Source organism: Serinus canaria, chromosome 2 (genome assembly GCF_022539315.1).
Source record: "Serinus canaria isolate serCan28SL12 chromosome 2, serCan2020, whole genome shotgun sequence".
NCBI classification, from domain to species: Eukaryota; Metazoa; Chordata; class Aves; order Passeriformes; family Fringillidae; genus Serinus; species Serinus canaria.
The window spans coordinates 97,742,589-97,769,276 of record NC_066315.1 but is presented as its reverse complement, the minus strand read 5'-3'; the positions used below and the strand labels follow the sequence as shown (position 1 = coordinate 97,769,276).

The window sequence follows — 26,688 nt, the reverse complement described above, 5'->3', positions numbered from 1 at the left end:
GAAATTAGGTTTGAGTTGTTGGGTTCTTTAATCAAAAATTAAATCTATTTGAGTAAAAAAACAGCTGGTTTTGTGTAAAAAGTAAGACAGAGTGTTGTCATCGTATTGCAAAAGTTCCATAACTTCTTGTTTATTTCTCATGGGCAGCTCCTCACAGCACTGACCTCTTCCTCACAGCACAGCCAACAAATTCCATCTCTCTCCTCAACCAGCTAACCCACTCTTTCATAGCACTCTTGTTCTTATTGGACACAGCTGTGGCCTGTTAAAGTCAGGCCTGTTCCTAATCTTTGGTGATTAGTACAGCTGCCACTCCTCAGGTGTGAGACTACCTTCTGCACTGTATTTTCTTACATTCTGTCCCCCCACACCAGATGGCAAATCCATTCTGTGTTGGTTTGTCAATGATGCTGGTTTTATTACTGAGATGTTTAGAATGAGTACTCGTAGGAATAAATACTGATAGACTGAGAGTAGTGTGGGGAAGAAAAGAAACACCACCACCACCACCACCACCAAAAAAAAAAAAAGAGAAAACAACTGAACCAAAAACCCCACACAATGCTGAATATTTAACAGCTCTGTAAGGATTCCAACGTGTATGTTGTCTGCAAACAGTGTGATCTGTTTCCCCTCTAGGAAGCCAATTTCTGAAAAGTTTGAAGCCTGTTCACGAGGGGAAAGCAGGTCTCCTTCTTTGCAGTTCTTGTTAGGAATGTGTTATGTTGTCTATAGGCTCTTGGTGGTGCTGCAATACAGTATTGCTGTCCCCCCACCCCCCATAAATATTATGCAATTAGTACATGATGATGCACAGTATGCAGATGGTTTTTACCTCCCAAAGCTGCCAAACTGTCTTTTTAAGAGAGTGAATGACAAACAGTCATTTTGGGGAGCGACATGTCATGATGATGGCCCATTAAAACTCCTCAAGAATACTCAGCCAGCTACATATGCCCACTCAGCTCCATCCACAGCAGCAGCTGCTTCTGAGTTCCTCCTGTAGCTGCAGTAAACTTAATGGGCTGGCTGCACAATTCCCTGTCGCCACAGGGCATTTTGTGTTCTTATTAAAAGTGGGGAGTGGAAAAGGCACAGATTGGTGACTACAGCAGCTGCAGAGACTGGAAAAGGACAGAAAAGGGAAGGGTACATGTGTGTGTATACACATGTGTACATGAACATATACACACTTAAATGCATGTAATAGATATACAATCTCTGCCTATATGAAGAGCTACATTATGAGAGTATACACGAGGAGAGAGAACTCTACAGATATAGTTGAGTATTATTAAGAGAAAAAAATATCATAGAAATGTGACATGGATGCTCTTATCACAGCAAGTTTTCAGTATTTCCTATTAATTATTCAACTCACTAGCCTTTAGATGACAATATCAGTTATTCCTAGAGGAACTATTCTTCTGAACTTTGTCTTCAACCTAGAAGCCTTGAGGGCTTACTTAGATGCTAAGTGGAATATTATGAAGTGAAAGTTTTAGAATTTTAGTACCTCTAATTTGAATTTTGTTTGAACAGTAGCCATCAAGGAAATGAAGTTTCACTGTCCCTTTCCTCTTTAACCCCCATTTTCAAAAGGTTGGCAAAATTAAATATTCACTTCACTTCAAGTGGCTGAGGTGATAAGATTATTATCCTCCTGAAGCACTGATCCACCACTTAAAAGTATAAGGGCTGTATAAGGGCTTTAACTAAACTCTTCCACCAGTATCTCTGAAATTTTATTTTGGAAACAATATCGAGGAAGGAGGGAATAGTAAAACCTAACTGTTTATTCCAAGTTTGATAATGGAAGAGAATAAGTAAATTAATACAAATTCTTACAATTTTAGTTTCTTAGGCACAAAAGCATGCATTCTGTAACAGAAAAGGAGTTCAAAAACTGCATTACAGCGGAAGTAAGGATTGTTTGAGGTTTTTCTAAAGAAAAATACCTAGTTCATTCAAAGTCAGCTGACAGTTATGCTTCTCTCCCTGCCCATTAATCATGTTTATTTTGTTTTCTCCTCTGGTTTCAGGACTTGAAAACCAATGGCAATTTAAATTTCAACTTCTTTTCTTTTTTTACCTCCTTTTTTTTTCCCATACACTTGGAGTAGTGGTATTACACATCCTCAGTAAAATGACACTTGACCAGATTCAGGTAATCGTCTTTTTAAACTGCTGTCACATTAAGCAGTGTATGAAAAGAAGACACTGATAAAGTTATACAACATTACTCTGAAATACTACTCTTGCACTTCAGATGTATCCATGTTCTCATTCACTTTGGCTTTCGGTTTGAGAATTTTTTTTTTACCTTTTTTAATTTATGTATTCATTTAACTTTTATTTTTCCTTTCTTTCCTGTTAAACATTTCTATTTATTTTGCCTAATCCTCTGCTTTCTTAATAATGACTGAATACCTTGATTGCAAATGAAGCTTTATTCTCACTGGTTTTATATGCTTAAAAATTCAAATTACATCAAATTTTTTACATTTTGACTGCAGAGGACTATTCAGGACAATCTATGGGATGGAAATTGATTCTCCCAAAGGGATGTGCCTTGGTTTTACTTTGAATCTGAAATGTGTTCATTTGATAGGTAATTTCTGATGACCTCATTGCATTTGTGGTGATCCTGGGCAGATATATATCTGCCTTGTGGTCATTCATAGGACTCTAGTATTACCTGTGTCAAAACAGAATATGATTCAGAGGCAGTCTGAGTTCAGGCAGCCTGTAGGGTCAGTGCTGAATGTGAAGAGATCTCTGAAATGTCCTGAGCCTCAATTATCTCAGAAGTTCTTAGGTCTTTGGTCAGCTCTGAACACTCCAGACACTGTTTGGATATTTTAAATCAAGTCAGAAGAGATGTCTTGTTTGGACTGACCAGATTTTTAGCAACCCTGTCACCAACTTCTTGTGTTAGATAAATATAACGTGGTTATATTGTGGTCTGCAGCATGAGACCTTGTTGTATTCCCTTGTGACTGTCTCTGCACTTGCCTGACAAAGAGCAAGTCTGAAGGCACAAAGCAGTGCATGAAATTGCCTGTACGTCAACACGGCAAATTGTGCCCCAGTGACACCGTTGTCTGTGCGGGTTCCCTACTATGCTGACAACATTGCTGAGACAAGGAAACTCTGGCAGCATTACAAGCATATTCCTTCTGTTCAAACTCTATTTAAATGTGTTGGAGTTTTGGGTATAGCCGTTTATATTGACTTGATCTCTTGTCCTCAGTATTATCTGTTGTGCTGAAAGCACAGAATGTAGACCAGCATATCTCTTTCTGAGCCCAGGCCTATACTATAGTTTTACATAAATTAATAAAACCAAAAGCAAACAAAAGCCCTCCAGGAACTCCTTTATCACTTTCTCAACATTTCTTGGAGAATAGACTTTTATAAGAAAATCATTACCGACTGAATAATACTTTCACTGGTGCCTGGGTATAAAGTCAATTAAATGAATCATAAGCCTTTGCTGACATCAATAAAATGTTGAGGAATCTTTTTCTTTCCCTCATGACTTCTGTAATCAGACTGAAAGATAAATTTAAAAAGATGTCTTAGGCTGTTGATACTGAAATATGGTTTCAGTTTAGAAGAATGATAGTTTCATGGGTCCCTCTGAAAACAATGATCTTATTAGTAAATAATGTGGTTGTGAAACCCTTAGACATTGCAGAAACGTGGTTTGTGTGCACATTAGATTTTACTGAAATGTTAGCTACATCATCGAGGTTGAATTTTAAATATTAGTTACTATTTGTATTGAAATTGTTCCAAAGCACCAGCACTGAACCTTTAGTTACCCTGATAGTTGATAAATAGATTGTTACATTAAAAGAAAAGAAAAAGAGATAAAACCCCTATAAATATCTAGTACTTTATGAGTCATCACAAAACACATACTAATGATGATAATCTAAGGGGAAGGGGGATTGGAAAACTTTGTATGAGTAACCATAGTAAATATTGACTCCAAGAAAATCTGAGAACAGCAGATTTAAGAACCTGGATGTTGTGATGACCAAAATGATTAGAAATGGAAAAAGTGTGCTTTTGTTTCAAATCACCAGCTTTCTTAAACCTTCTAGAAATTACATGCTCAATCTTTATATAACCTTTTTATGTTTTCTGAGAAAGGACGAGGAGAAGGTGGCATGGAAAAAAGTTTGTTCTTCCCGCAGTCTGTTCTCAGTTGTTTTGTGATAGTAAATTGTGTTTATAAAATGGACAAGAAGATTGCTTCTGGCTTGGAGTTATTTTTTTTTCCTTTTTCATGGTTGTTTTTGATTCTTAGTGCTTCCTTGTGGTTTGCGAGGAGGCAGGAATAAACCTTCAGTTCTGCCAGTTGCATATCACCAATAAAGATGGATGCTGCACAGGGCATGAGGAGGAGGAGGCAGTTTTCATTCTTCTCCTCCTTTTCTAGTTAATTTCATAGAGACAAAGGAAGAGGTGCAGACAAGGCAAATCCTCCTCAAGAAAACTTTTCAGTTCTGCAAAGGAGAGTGCATTTCCTATGGTCTCAGAGAGCAATGAAGCTAGATTGTATTGAAGCATCTAACGTTTCCCCTGCCCATCTCTTTCCCTCCATTGCTTCTGTCATTCTGCTAGTGTCAAAAAACCATCAGCTCCTCCCGTTCTCCCTTCGATTTTCTTCTTCACCAATAATCTATAAACTCTGTAATGAATCATTAACCATGCTGGCACACAGAGAAGCAAAACCAAACATAGATCTTTAAGAAAGATAAATCAGAGAAGAGAGGCATATGAGCATATGAACATTGCACCTTCTTTAAAGGAGCCTGAACTGAAAATCAGAAAAAGAGCAAACCTCCCCTTCAGACATACAAGAGATGAGTAGTGACCAGATAAGCTGCTTTTTGTACTTTAAATGCTTTTAATAATGCAGTGCAGTATCTCTCCTTCCTGAGAAAAAAAATAGTCTCCTTCTCTACTGGAAATACTGTTTACTATTTTAATGGCAAGTGATACAAAAGACTATCATCTTTAGTTGTACAGATTTTAACACAGGCAATATCTAGAAACTGTCGAGTATTGGGAATTTTGAAAAAAAAAAAATTATTTACCTTTCCCTAGAATCGTCACCAGACTGAAGGCCCTCATAGACATAAATGCATTAGAAGAGACCCTAGACTAAGCTATATTGCTGTAGGGCCAAAAAAATGAGAGAAAAAATTTGGTTTATTAAAAGACTTAACGTAATAACACCTTTGCTCTTTAGTGAAGCTGACTGCTTCCTTCTCTCACACATATCCAGCAAGTATCTTCTACAACTGAGAGCCTAAAGAGATTAAGTGCTTTTTTAGCTTGAGTTCCGAGTCAACAATATATTATCTTCTAAAGAGCAAGAAAAAGTGAACTTTTTATGTACATTTTCCCTCTGCCTCAACAAGGCTTATGTGGCTTTTATTATTAGATCTGTTTGCTCTCTGCTAACTTTTCTAGCACATCAAAAGTTATCCTCCTGATAAAAAATACATCATCTCTGTCTAGAGGTTTGTTGCTTCCCTTTCCTGTTCTCATGTACTCTTGTAAATGCAGGGATCACCCAAATCCAGAACTCTTAGAATCTTCATGTTAAATATATGCAGTATGCAACAAAAAAGCTATAGGACCAGCATATAAGATCATGAATCCTATACTGAAAATAAGCCAAGTTGAAAGACAAGGCAAACTAGAGAGTCACCATCATGGATATTGTGTGGAGGGGGCAATGGATGAAATGGATTGGAAGCATACAACTCTCTCCATTATTCCTCTTTCTGAAAACTGGGAGTTTTATTTACAATAACTATGGCAAACTGATTCTGAAAAAGGAATTTTCTGGAATGACCATGAATGGAAACCAGATGAGATTTACCCAGTGAATCCTTGAATCCTCCATGCCTCTTGAAACACAAATTTGAAAGTGACTTTGTCTTGAGCCTGTCTACTTCTAAAGTCATAGTCCCCACGTGCAGCTGCAGATTGAGCTGCAGGTCTGTCTCCTGCAAGAATGGCCCTGTAGAAAGTGGGAGGAGTGAAAGACAAGCTAGCAGATGGCACAGCCAGAGAGGCTTTCTGGAACCTTCCTGCAAAGTACTACTGTCCTGAGGACTAATATAATCCTATATAATTGTTGCCAAATTAATAACAAGAACAAATAAAAATCCCAGGTCTTATTACCTAATGTATTTCTTCTGTTAAAAAAGGGGCAAAGAATACCCAAAAACAATAACAAAAGCAAACAAGAAAGCCTGACAATAACTGAAAATGCACAAAGTGTTTTCTAAAGCCAACCTTATATGGAAAATTGTGCTTCTCACTTCCTACAATGTTAAATTAAATAGCTGGAACCACAGGTAGTTTGCAGACAAATTTGGTGGTAGCAGAGCTGTGAATATGATACAGGACATTCAAATTTAAAAATTTTGTTCATAGCTGCAAAGCATTGATGTTTCTACATTAATGATTTTGAAGTTCACTGTATGGAAAAATTATATTGTGTGAAACTGGAGTATTGGTGGCATGAAAACTGCATCAAAATTCTCAATATTTTCAGCAAGGTACTTTTTGTTTCTGTGTTTCTCTCTTGTACTGTACTTTAAAGTTTTCTCAGATCTCCTCTAAAAAGCATATAAAAGTGTTGAAAAAAATCTCTTTGGAGTGCTTTACACAGAATTGATTTTTCCACAGTGCCAAAGACAAACCAAAACCTTGAGCTACATCACCTTCCTGGGGTTAAGTAGGTAGAGAATGGTACATTACTAATTTGAGCATGGGCCAGCACAGTTTTTAAATGCTTAGTAGAACAAAGTTTTAATAAAAGATGCAAAGAAGTTTGCAGTTCCAGAGCCTTAACCTTGGAGTAACAAAGGTCCTCACTAATCACTTTACTAATCCATGTGGTAGCAGATTTCTTACCAAGGCATTGTTCCAAAAAGTGGCTTCTGCTCAGCATTTCACTCCAGGTCACCAGGCACTGTAGTGCAATCCATGAGGAGATTTATGGACCTCAAAGTGGAACTCCTTAAAGAACAATGTGTTGTTAATCAGTAAGCCACTGAGTGAGCAAATGGGAAATGCTGAAGCTACAGAATTTTTCCTTTCCCTGGGATGTGAAAGCCTTGCTCAGTGCATCTTCAAGGATTTACTGGCCTCTCCCCTGAAGGTCTCTTTCTTATTTTTTTCAGAGGAGTGCTGGTTAGTTATTTGGGATAGGGCTGGATGTAGATCCAAGGTAAAAAGTAGGCTGTGCATCCCTGCAGTTTGAGAGCACTGTGGTGTGCTGATGGGCTCAGCTCCATCCCCACGGGACAGCGCTGTGCTGTTCTCAGCAACTGGAAACTGAGATATGAAAACTTTCCTTTCTCTGCTTGAAGAGATTTACTTGTACATCTCTAACATTCAGAAAACTGCTCTGCCTGATGAAATGCTTGGGATGCTATTTCCCCTGCTTTTCTCTCATCCTAAAGTACGCCAGAAAAGGTGGAACAGCCTTTACAGGGAGAATGTGAGAGTCTCAGCAGCCACAGAAAGAGCAGCTAGAATATGGGGTATGGAGAAAACAGAATCACTTAGGAAAGACAAAAGCATGGAATCTTTGTATGCCATAACCTCAGTTTTTGTGCAGTGAGATGTTCTGCATGTCAGTCTAGACTGTAGGATTCTGGCTGTGGAGGGAAACACACACAGTTCCTCTGTAGCACACAGGAGACCTATGCACCCTGAATAGGTATTAGAGAAAGAAAAGAGGAAGGAAAAAAGGGTCAAATAAAATCAGAGACAAGTTTGACAGATTCTTATTTGCACAGGCCACTGCTCCTCTGTAGGAAAGATGGATACTTCTTCCAGTCAAGTTTAAAAAAGCATTGAAAGGCCCAGCTGTCATAGATGTGTGAGTTGAACAGAGGTATGGTTTGTTCAATAAACCCCAGCCATTGGGACTGAGGAATACCCAGTGCTGTGGATCTCGAAAGAGCCTGAGTGTGAGATACATTTTACCTTGGACTGCTCACAGTGTCAGCACTGTTTATTCCTGAATGTGGAGAGAAGTTGGGCTTTAAATGTTTGGGGAACTGCACCAAAGAAATCGTAGGCTTGTTTAGGTATCTCTGAATTTAGGTAACAGCAGAATAAGGAAAAATCATCTTTCAAAATAATGTGGCTAATCTGATTTAGATACTCTAGTTCTGTTTCTCTAATCCAGTCCAAAGCTCTGGATTCCATTTCTGTCTTAAAAGAGAGGAGTGCACTGTAATTGCATAAGTATGAGATATCCAAACAGTGAAAGTGAAATAATGTGTAAGAAATAGGCAGCTTTTTATCCAGCTGAAAAATTCTAAACTGAGCATGAATACTTCCCTGCTGAAATAGGAAAATATTTTGCAGCTGTGCTAAGTCATGCCCAAGATAACAATTGTCTGCATGTATTTGGGAAGTGAATACTGTCACAGTGATACTCCTAACAGAGAGAGAGAAAAAAAGTTAGTGATGGAAATTGTGATGATGATGGTGATGAGAGTTAATGTACCTCCAAACTCAAGATAACATGGAATTAGGGCAGGTACAAAGAAGATATGAGATAGAAAAACCCAAGCATATTTAACACTGTCTTCGGCTATTTACAAATTAATCCACTTTTAACAAGCAAGAAAATACTTTACATTTTACTGGTATTCTTTTCACTTGTACAGTATTAACTGTATCATATGTGCATGTTACAATAACATGACATCCATATCAATTACACTAATTATTGTTTGAGAAGTTTGAGAAGTATGTAAGAGGTGTTTGAGTCTGTGTTTTCTAACAGGAAGATGAAACTCGGTCAACATAAAAGAGCTAGAAAACCTGTGGAATCCTGCTCTGTAATTTAAAATATGTTGAGTGATGAGGAAAAAAAATTTCTTTCTGTAAACCTATCTTATCTTTCTAATGGAAGATACATTTAGACCTGCTGAAGTGTATTTCTTGTGCACCTACTACAAGCAGTCCCAAGGAAACTGCACCTGGCTTTCAAACCTGTGTTCTTCCAAAAGTGCCAGGACACCTTGGTCTTTCTCAGTCTGCATTTTTCTGTAATTAGATAATGAAAAGGAAGATATGGAAATGAGGAATTGGTGTTAAAGGCTCATCAGATAGTAGTGAGCAATTTATCAACCAGTACATTTTACCTTATTTTATAGAATCATAGAATATGCTTAGCTGGAAGGGACCCATAAGATAATCAAGTCCAACCCATGGCCTTGCACAGGAAACCACAAGAATCACACCAAGTGCCTGAGAGCACTGTCCAAATGCTTCTTGAACTCTGTCAGTCTTGGTGTTGTGACCACTTCCCTGGGGAGCCTGCTCCAGTGCACAACCACCCTCTTATTGAAAACCTTTACTGCTATCCGACCTAAACCTCCCCTGGCTTAGCTTCATGCCATTCTCTTGAATTCTGTCACTGGTCACGAGAGTGAAGGGATCAGTACCTGCTGCTTTCCCTCAGGAGGAGTAATTGATATATTTTACTGCTCTCTGCAGCAAACACTGAGGAAATAGTAAACACACACAAGAGCAAACACACACTGACATGAAGTTTATATTGCCATTTGTTTCAAGTCTCACCCGTCAGGAGGATTATAAACTGAATGGAGCAATGTGGTTAAATTCAGATAGAAATAAAGTCATGGTTATGATCATATGTGTGCATGTGTTCGCCTGTGTAAAAATCTGGCGTGAGAAGAGTGAGGAAAGAATGAAGTGCTAAAAGGAGCAAATTTACAGATTCTACTGGTCACACACATGCTGTGTGTGATATACATTCAGCTTATATTTCCAGGAACAATAAAATGTTCTGCTCAACACAGGAATTATTTTTTTAACATATCTCCATGCCACTGACTCTCTTGTAAGTTAATCTCATCTCTCATCAATTTTTCACCAGCTTCACTCTGATGTTGATAAAGGAGATGGTTCCATCAAATACATCTTGTCAGGCGAAGGGGCAAGTTCCATTTTCATTATTGATGAGAACACGGGGGATATTCATGCTACAAAGAGGCTGGACCGAGAGGAGCAGGCCTACTACACGCTCCGAGCACAAGCACTAGATAGGCTGACTAATAAACCCGTGGAGCCAGAGTCTGAGTTCGTCATTAAGATTCAGGACATCAATGACAATGAGCCAAAATTTCTGGATGGTCCCTACACTGCTGGAGTTCCCGAGATGTCTCCTGTGGGTAAGTGCAAAATACACTGTTGGTGTTGTGGGAAATTTGTTCCTATTGCCTTTTTAAAAGTTTCATTATTTTTTACTGTTTTGCACTCGGCTACTTAATTATCTATGAGGCACCTGCAACAGTTAGATATTTCAAGACTAAACTGGAAATAACATGCTAGATTAAGTATTTACCCTTTCGAAAATGAAACTCAAATAGCTATGGATTCAGATAACCATTCTATGGTGCATTTCTTGTTCCAGGGCCCAGAGGCTTTGTTTTATAATTCCCATTAACAGTAATGTTTCACACCTATGTTACGGTACTCAGAAGTTATAATTTATAATTTCATTCAGAGAAGGTCTGTTCATAACAAACTCTTTAAGTTCCTGATAGTGAACAGCATAATCTTTTTTGTAATAGTAATTTTAGTAAGGATATTTTTTCCTTATACTGAAATTCCACTTTCTGGGGAATATAGGCAAGGAGCAGGAACTGGGGTACAACTTGAGATAATTCAAAGTCCTACTGAAATCAGAGAAGAATGGGTCTTAGAGGCTTCAGACCCTTTGTTGGAAACTAAGAAATGTTGATTATTCCTGAATTTGAATTAGGGAAAAATTTCAAAATCAAATCCACTATCTCTTCATTATAAAGTGACCAAATGCTCATCCACTGTCAGGTACCATTTTTCCTTTGAAAGCTGACTCTTTCAGACTAGATCAAGGCTTGGCCCAGAGATGTTTTGGTAAATGTTACTTTAAGATGAAATTATAAATGCAAGCACAAAAAAGCCCAACAAACCAAACAAACAAAAACAAGAAGAAAAAGCCAAAACAAATAAAACAAAAAATAAAAACTTACTTTACTCTAAATCTGTATACGGGAAGGCCCACTTCAACCTGAGAGAGTTCTGTGCTGATTGAAATAAAGATTTTCTTTGCTGAACTGATTTTAAACCATATTAAAATGTGGTACTCTTACAGAGAGTCTGGACATAAAATATGCTACAGTTTCCTCAGTATGATCTCCTGGGTTTTTGAATGTTAAACAATTAATTTACATTGGAGCTAGTGAGGAGAAGAATCTTCCCTACCTATGTGCCCTGCAGCAATTGGTAGTGAACATTGCTAATGTATTTGAAACTCAGTTTAGGAGTCAATAGAAGATAAGTAAAACATTGCTAATGAGTTTTCCATATAGTTATTTTACTAAGCAGTGAGCATAGACACTATTTCTCATTGATACTTGGCATTTGCTCATTGTCACTCGAGCACTATGTGGATGGGTGAAGAGGCAATACTAGCCTTGGAAGAAAAACAGACATCACAGCTTTTGCAGAGTAACAGGGAGGAGATGAAGTTGTGATATGTTGCTAGGAACTTTTTTCTTCTGAACTTGGAAAAAATCTGGACAACAGATAATCTAAGACTGTAAAACTTAAATAATACACTTCAAAAATAAGTTGTGTTAAAATACATGTGTTTTTCTCTTAATTAAGATGCTCTTTTACTTTAGAATAAGATTATTTAAGTAAGTTCTAGCATGCAGCAACTATTATTTTTTTTTTCACTTTTGTCTTATGACCTGAAAATAAATTCTCTCCATATTTCACTTTTGCATTTATCACCTCTGTCGTTTCTTGCACTGTCATATTGATATACATACAACTACTACAGATTTACGAGGTTTACTTACACATACAAATCCATGCCTCTACTCCTACCTATGCTCCATTTGTTCCAAAAATATATTTCAAATCAATCTATGGGGAGTGCACTGTGTGCAGTGGAGAATATAAGGACTATTTTTCAAAATGAGCTGCTTTGCATATTTTGTTGAATCTTTACATCATAAAGGAGTAAAAGATATTTTCTCCCACGTGGACTGTGCAACACCAAATATATTTCCAATTCAGGTAAGTATTATGCAAATTTATTAACTGAGACTAGTGCACTCTCTGAAATTTTTGTCAACTAAGGGTCGTTTCAGATTCATGAACTTCCTGAAACTGCACATTTTAAACATCTTCACGGTTAGTAGCACACACCTAGCAAATACTGCATTGTTACAGAGTTAAGGATTAACATGAAATTCCTTTGTCACACTTTGTCGCACTTTGTCGCATTTTGTCTTACATAGTTACAGCATATCATACTTTATTCATATAACATAATTTTTAATTACTCACCTAGAGCATCCATGAAATATTAAGGAGATACAAAGTATCTTTCTCCTATTTTGTTTAAAATTGTATCCATGACAAGGATTTTTAATTGGATATTAAAGGAAACGAAAGAGATCACAGGATTATAAACCCAAATTAACTACAAAGCTAGAAAAACTGTAACCTTTAACCTATAGATGGGTTATGCAAGTATAATGGTTCTGTATTTTATTTGACAAATATTTTTGGACATTATCTAAGGCTAATTGAACTCAATCTCTTCTTTTATTTGAAATGACTTCAGGTCAGGTTTAAATTATATTTGGGTCAGGGCCAATTATATTGATTATCCTGAACAGAGTAAATATCTTGATGGTTTATAAATCTATTCATGGCAAAATCCCCAAAGATATGGCTTATCTGAAAACCATAGGGATTTGTTCTTGTCATATTTTTTTAAAGTGTGTCTGGTACTTAAAAAACTGAGCAGCATTATATTTCAAACAAAAGGATACTGGTTTGTTTGAGTAATAACTGAGGGAAGAAGGGATGAGAATTCCAATGCCTAACATAATCTGGGTTTCTTTAATCTTCTCTGCTCTCCAGCCATATCAACAGCTTTGCTTGTTACCCAGCACAACAAGTATCTCTCTTGCCATTTATTACCCCTGACTGAGATGGATAGAAATACCTGAATTATATAACAACATAAAGAAAGCAAAAGCACTGTATCAGGCTTATATCTTTGATATAGTGTGTAGTGGGCCTTGAGAGCCTGCCTGAAATGTCTCTCTCCAAGCACAAGGCACCTCTGCTTCCCTTTGTCCAAACTTGCTGCTTAGCTGGGACCATTCTTGAGTTTTTTCCCCAAGTGAAGGCAGCCTAACGAGGCTGTGGGAGGCGAGAGAGAAGCTGAAGAGGGTTCTGACTCTCCCCTTTTACACTCCTGGAGGGGGAAGGCTGTGGAAGCATTGCTGCATCAGCTGTGGGTGAGACCTGGTGGTGGAAGCATAGAAATACCAGAAGGTACTGAGCAGAATCAGTCTGGATTGTTGTACATAAGGATCATGCAGGAATTCTGGATCACTTGATAGTGAAGGTGTTTAAGCTTTTAGTAGCAGCTGAAACCACGTAAAGACATGATGCTGATATGGAATGGTTTTTTATAGTACACATTGTTAATTGATATAAATTAATACTTTGAATAACTGACTGCCTTAAAGCTCTATTTTCAATTTGTTAATGTGGCTACAATTCAATTTATAAGAGTTTGTGCAGTTTAAAAATTATGCATTTGTTAAATTATTCTAGTTGCGCAGTTTAAAAATTATCCATTTGTTAAATTATTCTAGTTTTAGAAAACAGTTTATTTTGAATGATCTCACCATTATTAAAACAGATGTCACATAATCATTTCTCATTAAATATTATTTTCAAAAAATTATTTGAAATATTCAAATATTATTTGCGTAAAATATCCTTCAAGTTACTAGCAAGCTTTCTAAAAAGCTCTGTAGATGTTTCTAAAACAATACACTTAGAGATTCAAAATTGATCCCTTTGAAGGATCTCCAACTCAGTTTTCAGCAACCAGTTTAGCTTTTTCTCTTCCTATCACAGAAAAGGTTTATCTCTGCAGTGTGTCAGGAGCATTGTTGAGCCTTGACTTGGCTAAATTTAAGTACAAAAAGCATTCTAAATACAAGGTCCTCTCTGCAAATATCCTCCCATCCTTTTACCTTAATATAAGAGCTAATAGGTCAAATTCTGAGATTATTGTTATTTTGTAATCTTCATCAATATCCAGTAAATATTATCTTAGAAAATATCTTAAAAATTCTGGAAAATAAAACCAGGAATCCGTACCAGTCACACAAAATTAAGTCTGTAACTAACTACTATCAAGAAAAGAATTACATGGAACACTTTGATAAGCAGCACAGATTTTTTTCTCAGTACTGGCTACAAGTGCTTGAAAAGTTTATGTTGCTACATGTAGAATTCCTTTTAATGAACTAATATCCAAGTTTTGTTAAAAAGACCTAACTGTAGAGAAAAATAATTTTGGAGGAATCCATACTTAAAAGAGAAAGCTATTTTTTAAATAAATAACACATGCTTATTTTTTTCAACCTGTACAAAATACACAAAGTAATATTTTGTAAGCAATAGCTGTAACTAATGTTTTAAGTTATAGTTGCAAAGCCACAGTTTATATTAAGACAGTAATGAAAGTTTGGGGTAGAGTCAGTGTCCTGTCTGCACTTGGAATCCAGGACTCTTAACAGTGGTGATTAAACAAGATTTATTGGAACACTCATTTTGTTGAATGGAATAAAGATGTGGTACCATTCGTTAGCTGTCCCTGTCACCTGTAAGTCCTAACCTTGGGTGCAGGTATGGCGGCTGATTGTCTCTGCTGGAGGGTAAGGCAAAGCATTCACAGGCACAAGGAAGACAATTTCAGTGCAGCAACACAAACTCTTCTGAGGAGATGTACTTGGAACTACAATGAAACCACCCATTTTTCCTCACACTTTTAGATTTATTTACTATCCATAAGTATCCCCACAACTTTATGATTTGGGTTTTTTTTTTAAAGGGAAGGAAGTATTTTAGTTTAACATCAATCAATCCATTGCAGAGAGATTAGAACAGCAGTACATGGCAGTTATCCTACTCTGAAGGTATTCCTGTTCTTCAAGAGCAATCTGCTTCTTCTGGAAAAAAATCTCTGGAAATCCTCAAATACAGATCTTTCTGTGCATTTTGTTTCCTTGGAACAGATTTCCTACACATAGGAATTTTCACATAATTAGAATACCTTCTGTTATCTTGCATATTCTTGAAAAAAAATGTGGTGCAGAAATCTCTCAGCATGGGGCTTTAAAAGATCTTTTTTTTGTGTGTGTGTGCAATTAACAAAAAAATAATGACAATATCATGGGTTTTAGATCTTTCCCCCACTGATGTTTAGAAGAAGTTGATTAGCACAGAGGGACTGGAAAGTATCATTGCTTTTTGGTTACTGATTACATTTAAATGAAATTATCACAAAAAGATTTGATATTAGAATTTCTACATAAAACCCACCTCTTTCTAAAGGATTCATGTGTTTTAGGAGAGACACAATCAAATTTGGATAATGACTTTATTCATCTCCTGGAATGTAGAGGGTTTGTTTGCTACATCAATAGATTTTTACAGCAAACAAGCGCTTCTAAACTTGCAGCATTTTGAAAGTGTCTGTGCTGAGATTGCAGAGCTTGTAATTTCTTTGATCTTGTATTGGTCTGGGGCCCTTGAAAGCAGCAAGAGCAGGGGGAAAGACATAACTGTGTGAGAGGTTTATAAGCACTTTTGCCAATATTTGCAGACATTGTAAGCTTCATTGGCAGGGCTTAGTGACTTTGTAAATGTGGTAAGCCTGGCTTGCACAAAGAACACAGGATGTCAAACAGTCATTATGATACCCTTGTTCTCAAAAGCTGGATAGACTTTGGCAAGTTTAAAATAGGTCCCTGTATGAAATTACATCATAGAGTAGTCTGTAAAATCAGTTTGACATCCTGAATCAAAGCTCTTAGTTACTGGTGAACAGAAAATGGATCTATTTATGTCCCAAAACTGATTAATGACTTGATGAATTAACTAGCAATCTTTTTTTTAAACTTTCCATTTACTTAATAGTTGCATGCAAAATTTCAGGTTGGGAAGAACCTTTTCCCTGTCCAAAAATATTAGACCAGTCACAAGACAGAAAAATTGCATTTAAATAGAATTGCAACCATACTAATTTGTCATGGATACTTCAGGAATGGAGATCAGGAATGTGGGCTAATTAAGCCATAACCTCAATAAATTTGTTTTACAAATGCTAATTTCTGGTTAGAATTCTTTCAAGCAGGACCCATCCTTTGCAATCTGTTCCATTTTATGGAGGGCTGCACTTAATCCTTTTTCCAAACTTTCAACCTAGTCCTAGGCTCCATTTATGATGTTCTACTTAACTGAGAATGGAAAAGATGAGGAAAATGGATGGGTGGTATACTGTATATGATAAAAAGAATTTCAGAGCTTTATCCCATTTCTTGAAAATTCCAAGTAAGACTGACCAGAATACTATTTATGTTAAGTTCATCCTGGATACTTGCTATTGCAGTTTATTCTTAAAAAGTGATTTCAAGGCTTGCTGGTCTCATTTTCACATGTCAAAAAGATGTCCTTTCAGAAAATGAACATTGTGTTTAGCAAATATTTTTCTCTAATTGTGTGTCTAAATAAAGTCTATGAAGCAATCTGGTCTTCTCTTCAAGAACTTTACTGGGCATCTGCCAAATTGATACAATAGTAATTTGCAATCTCACCTCCAAATGGGTCTCTGGGCTGTTCAATGGAAGGTCTGAATGTTACAGACAATCTGCCAGTGAGAAAAAATAATCTTTTCTGTCTATCACAGGATGATGACCATGGCCAAGGCCCTGGCTCCAAGTGTTATTTTATTCTGCTCTCAGCATACACCATGAAAGCTGTTGTCTAGAACAAAACAAATGGGAATTGACATGGAGAACATAATGAATAGGAGCTGGATGCAGAATGAGGCCCTCACAAAACATAACCTTCTTGCTAGCCCGTTACAAATTTTTCTTTCTTATTCCTGTTAAAATAGAGACATTTTTTGCTCAAGAAACCTTTCCACAATAGATTACCACAAATGATATTGCAGATACATTGAAAGAAATTAATAATTTAGATTATTGAGGGAACTTATTACTTTTTAAAGGCATTTAGATACCACTTTCACCAGGTTTTCTCTGAGCTAAGAAAGAAACTCTTTATGAAGCAGTAAATAATTTTATAGGCTAACAATAATTTTATGTACATTTATCAAAATTTTTAAAACATAAGTATGTACGCTTGAATTTCTAATGAGTTGCTACAATTTCAGCAAGCAGACTTCTCTTAAAAGGAAAACTACTGCTACTGCATTTCATACTCGAAAAGACTTCAGGCTTCACCATCATTACTGAAATTTTGCTGACATATCCTCCACCAGGCAAAGGCAGAGATGGAGAGGAGGAGCTAATGAGTGAGATGTTTTTTTACTGCTGTGAGTCAATGCTTGTGACTATTTGGGAAGATGGAATTCTATAGTAGCTGGTACTATCAGTTTACAAATAGAACCTGATACAGTAAACAGAGTCAGCATGGAAATGATGAACAGTTGTGAAAAGCCACCTCACACTGTTCCAGATATGTTCTGGCACAGCATATAGAGTAAGTGTAGTTCTGATTTTTCTATCTTTCATGTGCAACAGTCCCTCAAACATTTTACAGGTACTTCTGTGGTTCAAGTGACAGCTACTGATGCAGATGATCCTACTTATGGCAACAGTGCTCGAGTGGTTTACAGCATATTGCAAGGACAGCCTTACTTCTCTGTGGAGCCCAAAACAGGTAAATTTACATAAACCCTTTGCAGTAATGCTGAGAAAAAGAGAAAAATGTGCATAAAAACTTGCTAGAAACTTTTTAATATGACCTCTTTGTTAATTGAATATATTCGAGTTTTGTTGATATTTTAATCTCTTATTATTTAGAATAGGTTTATGAAAGCCACATGTCTGAGCTATGTAATAAAGAGACTTTGCTGGAATAGAATAGAATTTATTATCTTTTCAATCTACCAGCTACTTGGTCTGCTGCCATTGTCATCTATTTTATCAGTGAAAGTTTCAAAATTCATTGAACATTTTATCATATTTCAAAAATATCGAAATGTCACATAGCCAGGTTGTATAAGAATATATTTAAGGCTCAATTACTCTCCATTCCACTTTTCAAAGTGAAGTTTAGTTGTGGAAAATGAATCCCTTCTTTATTAATTTGAAGAAGAAAACACTATGCTTCTTATGTTTCTCAGATATAATATTGTGCTGCCACTTTCAAATCATATTGCTGGTGAAATTTTGTTTTTATAATTTTCTTTAAATTTTATTGTTATTTTAAAGCCACAACCAAATGCAAGATTTAATCTTCTGTTAGTTTAATAAATATTACCCATTCTGCTATATTTTTCATAATGAAGGAAAGTAGTTTTTTGCTCTGCTCATTTCAATTTAGTGCTTGAGCCTTCACTTACACTTTCCAGGACAAGAGTTATAATCTTCATTTTGGATATAACCAAGCTGAGACAAAAGAGAAAAAATATCACCCTTTTAATTATAAACAATCTGTGATGCGAATCAGACCTGAGTCCCAATATTGTGACCAAAAAGTCACAGTCTGTTTAACAGCATCTAAATTTGCAGAAATAACTACTATAATTATATCCGTATTGCAACAGATCCATGCTCAGCAGGGATATATAGCACTGTCCTTTTCCCTCCAATGAGTATGGTTCATAGTGGTTTTCTCTCTGTTTCTCTTTTTCCCTCTCCATGTGAGCTTATGTACCATGTATGTTGTGATGATGGCTACAGGCAGCCAGTGAAAAATAACATGGTAGTTTCTGCTAAATAAAAATCTTGAAGAATTCAGACTGAAATGTTTGCATACATTTTAATCACTTTGATATGATACTCAGATTTCCTGTGTGCATGACAGTTTGCTTCCAAATGATTAGGTAACTTTGCCTAGTAATTTAACTATGACACAAAAACCAGCATGCCAGGAAAAACAAGGTAGAAACAATAACATTATTAAATTGTATATTAATTATATTTTTACACATCTTGTAAAATGGGTGAAATAGTGCCAGGCAGTCTGTGGGTAAAATAAATGTTTCAACGCAAAGGTGATTAATGGCAAGTCCAACATTCATAAGGGAAAAAAAGAAATAAAACTCTAAGCTAACATTCAACAAATAGCAGATGAAGAGGTACGTGTCCCAATGTGCCTCTTCTTTATTTAGTTTGTTTATGTTTCTTTTACTGCTGACACTAAGTGCTGGAGGAGCAAACGGCTGCCTCTCTGGAAATCAGGGTTAGCAGCTGTATTATGTTCTGGGCATGAAATATTCATAAAATCATCATGTTTTGAGAAGGCGTATTTATTTTTTTGATGTATATCAGCAGAGCTGAAAGAATGAAACACAGAATTTTCTTCTAGTTTTCATTTCATGTCAGTTAATTACAAATTATTAATTATGCAGATCAAATGGACATAACAAAAACTACTTCAGATATTTAAGTATTTAATTGCTAAATAAAAACATATCTTAATTATGCTAATGTTTTAGAAGTAGATATTGGTAAACCCAATATATGGCAAAATAAGGTAATTTCATATATCTGCAAAGTGTGGCATGTTATCAGTATTCGTAAGAGTTAATGCCTTGAATGGGTATCCAAAAGATAGTGAAATGAATCTTGACCTTAGAATTTAAAAAATGAATGCAGAATATTCTGTTCTTCCTAGCTCTAAAAGAGTGGGTAATCAAATACAGAAGATTACATTTTCCAGGGAAGGAAGTGTTGCCAAAGACATTTTGATGACTGGTTCAGGGAGAAGATACTTGAATAACACAATCATGCACTGCATTACCCAGTAAATAAAAATTAGTGGGTTTGGTGACTATTTAAAATAAGCTTATGTCAGTGCAACTCCTGGTCAAACCCTGTTATATTGGCGTTGGAATTAATTCATTCCACTCTTGCTGCAATCACTGATCTGCTGTTACCTTTCAAAGGCAAACTCAGCTTTTAGAGCAGCGTATTTTTGCTTGTGTGATCCTTGACACCTTGTCTTTCTGCAGGTGTTATCAAGACTGCCCTTCCGAATATGGACAGAGAAGCCAAGGACCAGTACCTGTTAGTTATCCAAGCAAAGGACATGGTTGGGCAGAATGGGGGGTTGTCAGGGACTACATCTGTGACTGTCACCCTGACTGATGTTAATGACAACCCGCCCCGCTTTCCACGCAGTAAGTTACTTTGTCAATAGGTGACTTGTAATATTATTCCTAAACTGCTGTTTTCTTTACACACTGTGCTATTTCTAAACAAAAAGTGCTTGCTTTCTATATTAAGTTCTTAAACACCGACTGAAAGACTACGTTATTAATATTATTATGATTCTGATTATTATTTTTATTATTGCTCCTGCTGTTGTTGTTGTTGTTGTTGAGTAAGCATTGTTTTTCTTTGCCTCATGCATACCAGATCAGTTGAAATGGCATACACCAGCAGGGACTTTTATTAATGTATTTTACTTCCTCTCTGTGAATAAATAAACAAAAAAATATATCCTAGTAGATGTTTATGTCTTTCCAGTTAGACCTCAGAATTCTTTTATTTGACCCTTAATCCTTTGTATTCCTTCGGCACTGTCACGTGCTTACAGTGTTTCCTAAAGAGTTAAATACCAAAAAGCTGGGAAGTCATCTTCCCTCCATTTGGTTTCTTTGACCAAGGTGGCTCTCATCCTAACCTAAAGAAAGGAGCTCACATTTGTATGCTCAAACCAGAAGAGCTCAGTTTATTCATAGTGCTCTGTTTGGGGTGCTTTTTTATTAGTAAAAAGAAAATAAAAACAAAAACGTGGTAACATAGAAAGTAATGTGAAGGATATATTCATGTCAGCTCCAGCCTCACCTCCAACAATGGAAAAAATAGGTCTGTACATAATAGATTTCCTGTTCTTTCAAGCCAGCAACTGCTTGAAATAATAATAGAATAACTGAAGTTGTTTTTGAAGGTGAGGGTGTTATTGGCTACAGAATGCACTCTGATGCCCTTTTGACAGCATATATATCATTTTATGCTTGAATTAAAAAGCTGGAATTCCCAAAATGGTACATTTTCCGTTACAGAAATAATTATATAATAATTTCTAATGATATTCAGATTGTGAACTGCCTAATCAAGATATAAACTATAAAATATTACATTTTTATATTGATATTATTTTATTTACTTGCTTTTCTTTCCTCAAACTAAAACTGCATTATCAGGGACTCACATCATGATTTGCATTTAAGTCTTGAGTTTTATTTTTGCATCTTTGCTTTGTGCTTCTCTTGTCATATGAAGAAGTTATGCTTGTTGTACTTAGAGTCTTTGACAAAGAAAACCTGGCAAAAAGGGCAATTCGGTTTCAAAACTGAAGAATATTTTCTTGTAGCCTGAGTAAATGTTCAGGCACAGGATTTAAAGGAATGTAGATTTAAGAAAGCTAGGATTTTTTTGTTTTTTTGCTTTCAGTCCCAGAAGACTCTGAATTCATTAAATTTTTAAATTTTGCAGGATCATATCAATATAATGTCCCAGAGTCTTTGCCAGTGGCTTCTGTGGTGGCCAGAATAAAAGCTGCAGATGCAGATATTGGACCTAATGCTGAAATGGAGTACAAGATTGTGGATGGTGATGGTTTGGGAGTATTCAAAGTTTCTGTTGACAAAGACACCCAGGAGGGAATCATAACTATTCAGAAGGTGAGTCTGATTTTACCCACTGATTCTGTTTGGAACTCTTCAAGATAGGGGCAGGTAATGAGAGTATGAGCTTTTGTTCCTAAGAGCCTTGTCTGCTGTAAATATTGCCATTGGTACATTTAATCTTGACTTGACTGTGTGATTTTGAGGCTTTTAATGACTTATGCTGAAAAATATTCTGCATTTTCTTTGATAAGGCCTGTATTTTTGTGAGGTGTACATTTTAAAGCCTTGCATTTGAATGGGAATCTAAACTTTAGTCTCATTTGACTTTGTATTAAATAGTAGAAAGTGTGTAAGTATATCTTGCAGCAAAAATGGAAGCTCCAAATAAAAATTGGATTCTGAAATTAACTTTAAAAGTAATTATCTGGATGTCTTTGGCTGAGGAGGTACTATTCAGAAAGCACCCATTATTAATTAAAAGTTATATAACAGTAAAAGTATTAGGTTTACAAGATCATGTATTATTTAAAATATTATTTTAAAAACCCTGAAAAAATTAAATAAGTATTTTTTTCTTCATAGATTTCTACATGTGTGGTTAGAAAGCATTATGAAATTGAAAGATCATGTTGATATAAAGTTATTAAAACTAAGCTTTCTCACTTTACTACAACACATTTTAGACTACCCTTTTAAAAACAAAATAATGTGCTCAAATATTTTTCAAGAAAGTTTAAAGTTTTTGAACAATAAAAGAAATACAACACCTTGGAAGAATCTCTCATAAAATTTCCTACTCTAATGTGTGAGTGCTTGGCAAGGTCCCTGTGACCTTTGTTATGCAAAGGTTGATATTTCATGGCTTGGGCTTCCCACCCAGAGCTCAGCCTGCAGCTCCCATTGCAGCTGCTTAACCAGCTACCTGCAGCGAATGGATTCCTCAGAAATTTAAAATCCTTAAAATGTGGGAATGACTTGGCATTTCAGAATACATCTACCCATGTTTCCAAACAAGGATCTATGTTTGTACTTAGTATTATTCCAGAACAGATTTTTTTTTCCCTGCATAGTCTTTAATCTTTGTAAACTTCACCTATCGGCTGGGGTACTTTTTTGTCTTTTGTGTTGGGGTTTTTTTCCCTTCTCTGGTGTAACAATTTCTTCTTCTATCAATATAAATCTTCAGTTATATTTCTCTTTGAAAGAAGTTAAGAGTGCAAGTTGTTGCAAAGCAATGGGCTTACTCTCTGATGGCCTAAACACCTGTTATGAAGTGGTGATCATCCATAGATGTCACAGCAAATGAAGTGTGTTCACCCTTGAAAGATCATAATATGTGTAATGTGAATCTTTTTTCAAGGAAAAAACATCCATCTTAGGCTTCCTACAAAATGTACTTCTGCTTAGCACATTTGAAATACAAGTGATGAAAAGTTAGTAGTCTTTCTGTTCAACAGCCAAATTCAGTGTGCCTCCTTCAGTTTGCTCATTTAAAGTTTTTGGGCAAGGATTTGGGAGAAATGTGCCTATCCTAGAGGGAAAACATTTACCAGTGCCACAGTGAGCAACACTGAATCTGTCAGGGTATTCAGAGATCTAATATGAGAATTGGTGAGTTCATTTCTAAATTTTTTTTTTTATTACAGCTTTGTAGTCATAGTATCTGTTCTTGGAGTAGCCTGGTTTCAGTGCTATACAATGGACCAAATAATTGACATTTTTTATTTCTATAATAATTTTAGCTAGGGAGCTGAACTGGATTTTTCACTACTGAATATTTGTCCAGAGAAGTGCTCTATGGAATAGCTGTTCAACTACATCAAAAGGGTACAAATTTTTGACTCTATCAAATGGTCTAATCTGCTATTAACTTTTATAACTACATTCTGCTATATTTTGACACAAGAATTCAGACTTCTTTCTCTGCAGTGTTAGACCTTTTCTCTAATTTTCCTACTATTTTTGACTTCAGATCCTCTGTGTGGTAGATAGTCCTTGGCTAGTGCAAGGTGCCCACCTAGCCAGTCTATCACCCCCCCACCCCCTTCAGCAGGATAGTGTGAGAAAATAAGGTGAAGAGAACCTTGTGGTTTACAATGAGAGCAGTTTCTGAAAGCAAAACTGAAGGTCACATGCATGCCAAGCAAAGCAAAAAACCAGAAGATCTTATTCCTTATGGAAATGCCCAGCTGCTTCCTAGGAAGCAGGGCTTCAGTTCAAATAGAAGTTGCTTCAGAAGGAAAAGGTTGTAAATAAGAAATGCCCACTTTCCCACTCCAACCCCCACCTTTCTCTTAGGTTTTATGGCAGACATCCTGTGGCATGGAATATCTCTTTGGTCCATTTGGGTCTACTGTTCTGGCTGTGCTTCCTCCCAAGATCTTGCCCATCTGTGTGGGAAATGTTGGAGAGACAGCACTGATGCTGTGCCAGCACTGCTTGGCAGTAGCCAAAAACTGGCGTGTTGACAACGCCTTTCCAGTTACCAATGCAAAGCACAGCGCTGTTCTGCTGTGGGGAAAATTGACTGCCCTCACATACCCAAAGGTGATTTTCCCCACTGAGGACCACCTCCCAAACCTCAGGATATCCTTAGCTTTTCATTTTGACTCCAGGGAACCTTGTGCTTTTCCCAGCACTCAAAGACCTTCCCTGCCAGCCTTGTAGAGAACGTTGTCTAGGATAGAAGTGAGGTACTGAAGCACAGGACATATTAGGCAAGTGCTCTGTCTTCTGGAGAATAAATTGAATTAAAGACTATTATTAATAACTGCAGATGCAGGTTAAGTAGGTTTCAGTCACTGAGCCTTATCTGCCAGATCACTATGGAGTCAGATTATCTCTGCATGATAATGTGCACGTTAGTAAGAAATCAGGGAAGAAATTAAGTTTGTAGCCTAAAATCTGCCTAAAAATTTTACTGTCCAGCACATGATGTTCTGTACTCTGAGTGCAATTACCTTTCTCCTTTTCATGCCCTAAAATCAGCTGAGGTATTGAGAAACAGCCTCAAAATGCATGCCTATCCTTTTCAACTTCTGATGACTGATATGCTCAGATGTCACGTTAGTGTACACGTCAGGCAGTAAAATGCCAAGGCAAAGACTTATGAAAAGGCACGCTCTGGTTCTAAATGCAAATGGGTGCTTTAGTTTTGTGTGCTTCTGCTGCAATTGTACATAAAGCTCAGCAGGCTGGGCACGAAAATCACCAGCAGTAACTGAGCAGCTGAAGGCACTTCTCCATTCATTTTTGTGCTGGGTGTTGTTGGAGAAAGTTTGGCACCTGGTTATCCGAGTTCCACACACGAGCTGAGGATTTTGCATTCTGTTTTTAGAAGGATAACCACTTCAAGGCAACTTTGAAAGTTGACTTCCTCACTCAAAACTAACACTTCTTTTAACACATAGCATTAAATTTAAAAAAAGATAGTTTTTGTAAGAAAGAAAAGAAAATGGCAGGAAGAGAAGTGAGATTTAAGAATTCACCATGTAAAGAGGGATTTTTGTGTTCTTTTTTGTTTTTATTCCACAGCATTCATTTTATGGGATATTAAAGGAAAATGCCCAGGGATGAGCAAAAATTGCAGGAAAATGATCTTGTTTGAAACAGAGAGACACCAAGTACCATAATATTAGAATGAGAAAAGTGTCATGTGGTTTGGTGTATCTCAAGATTACTGGTGAACAGATTTGGGAGTGTTTAATTTTTTGTTTTGGATTGTTTTCCATGCCTGTTTGAACACATTTCTTCTCTGTACCCTGCAACAAAGAGATTTCATAACATCATGAGTCAGTGGAAAAAAAAATTGTTTTTACTATTAATAGTGATTTCCTTTGAAATATATGGAGTGTCTTCCTTCCCTTATAACTCATCTGCCTTGCTATAAACCCAGATATCTCTCTTGCTTGCACAGTTTGTTCAGGCTGGATTTTTCTCATAGCACTTTGAGAACAGTGCTGTTTTCTGAGTAGTAGAGGTGGTTCTGCTCATAGTTCTTGCAGCCATGTCAGGACTAGGGATGACATGTTCCTGGACACACTAGTACTGTTGCTACCTGGTGCCTAATGTCTGTGTAGATTAACCACTAGACTAAACCTCAGCTCAAAATAACATTTTGGCAATAGTCTGGCACTCCTGTAACTTCTCCCTTGACCACATGGAAGCAGACAAGGGAAGAATGCTTTCTCTGTGTCTCTATCCCCTTGGTCTTTGTCCTTTCCAAGAGTAAAGAGTAGGATTGTATTGCATCTTATGGAGTACAACTAAGAAGCATGTGTGCTTCTATCACTGTGGAGTGTTTGCAGCCCTATGGGCTTTCAGATACTCTTCACACCTTATTTTATTTCATCCCAGTTAGGATACTTGAATCAAAATTAAATGAATGAGATAAGTAGTTCACATATTTCAGGAAGTTGCTTAAGTTCCTTTGAAGCAAAAAACCCACCACACCCCACCAAAAAAACCTGGACCCAAAATAAACTAATCAAACAAAAAAAAAAAAAAAAAAGCTTCACACACAACATTTTAAAAATATTTGGGACAAGGACTAATTTTGTTCATTAATTTATGGCTTACATAGTGACAGCTGCTATGTTTGGGTAGAATTTTTTTTTTTGTAAGATTAGAGAAGCTATTATTTCATCTAATGACAGAAGCTAGTAAAACAGTGTTGAACCACTTACTTGGTAATTGGCACTAAAAATAATAACCTACTCTCTTCTGTAATACATTAACAAATTTCATATGCAAAACATGTATCCAGCATGTATCTACAATGGTATGTAAAAGTGTGTAAATCAATTTACGGCTATTTTCAGCCATTTCATTACCTGAAAGAGGAAATGAAAAATTCTAGAAGACAAATTTTGACTTTCTTTTTCTTTGTCTTTCCTGTTTCTTCAGAAGTT

The 26,688-nt window shown here is 36.4% G+C and overlaps 1 protein-coding gene across 1 annotated transcript in view; it reads left to right on the top strand.

The window, feature by feature from the left end:
- The window catches only part of CDH7 (cadherin 7), an 81,173-nt gene that overhangs the window by 30,020 nt on the left and 24,465 nt on the right, over window positions 1-26,688 (top strand). The window contains exons 3-6 of the mRNA XM_050971114.1: window positions 9,959-10,253; window positions 17,737-17,856; window positions 20,156-20,323; window positions 21,645-21,832. Of these exons, the coding sequence (XP_050827071.1) occupies window positions 9,959-10,253; window positions 17,737-17,856; window positions 20,156-20,323; window positions 21,645-21,832 (771 nt within the window). The remainder of the gene's footprint in view (window positions 1-9,958; window positions 10,254-17,736; window positions 17,857-20,155; window positions 20,324-21,644; window positions 21,833-26,688) is intronic.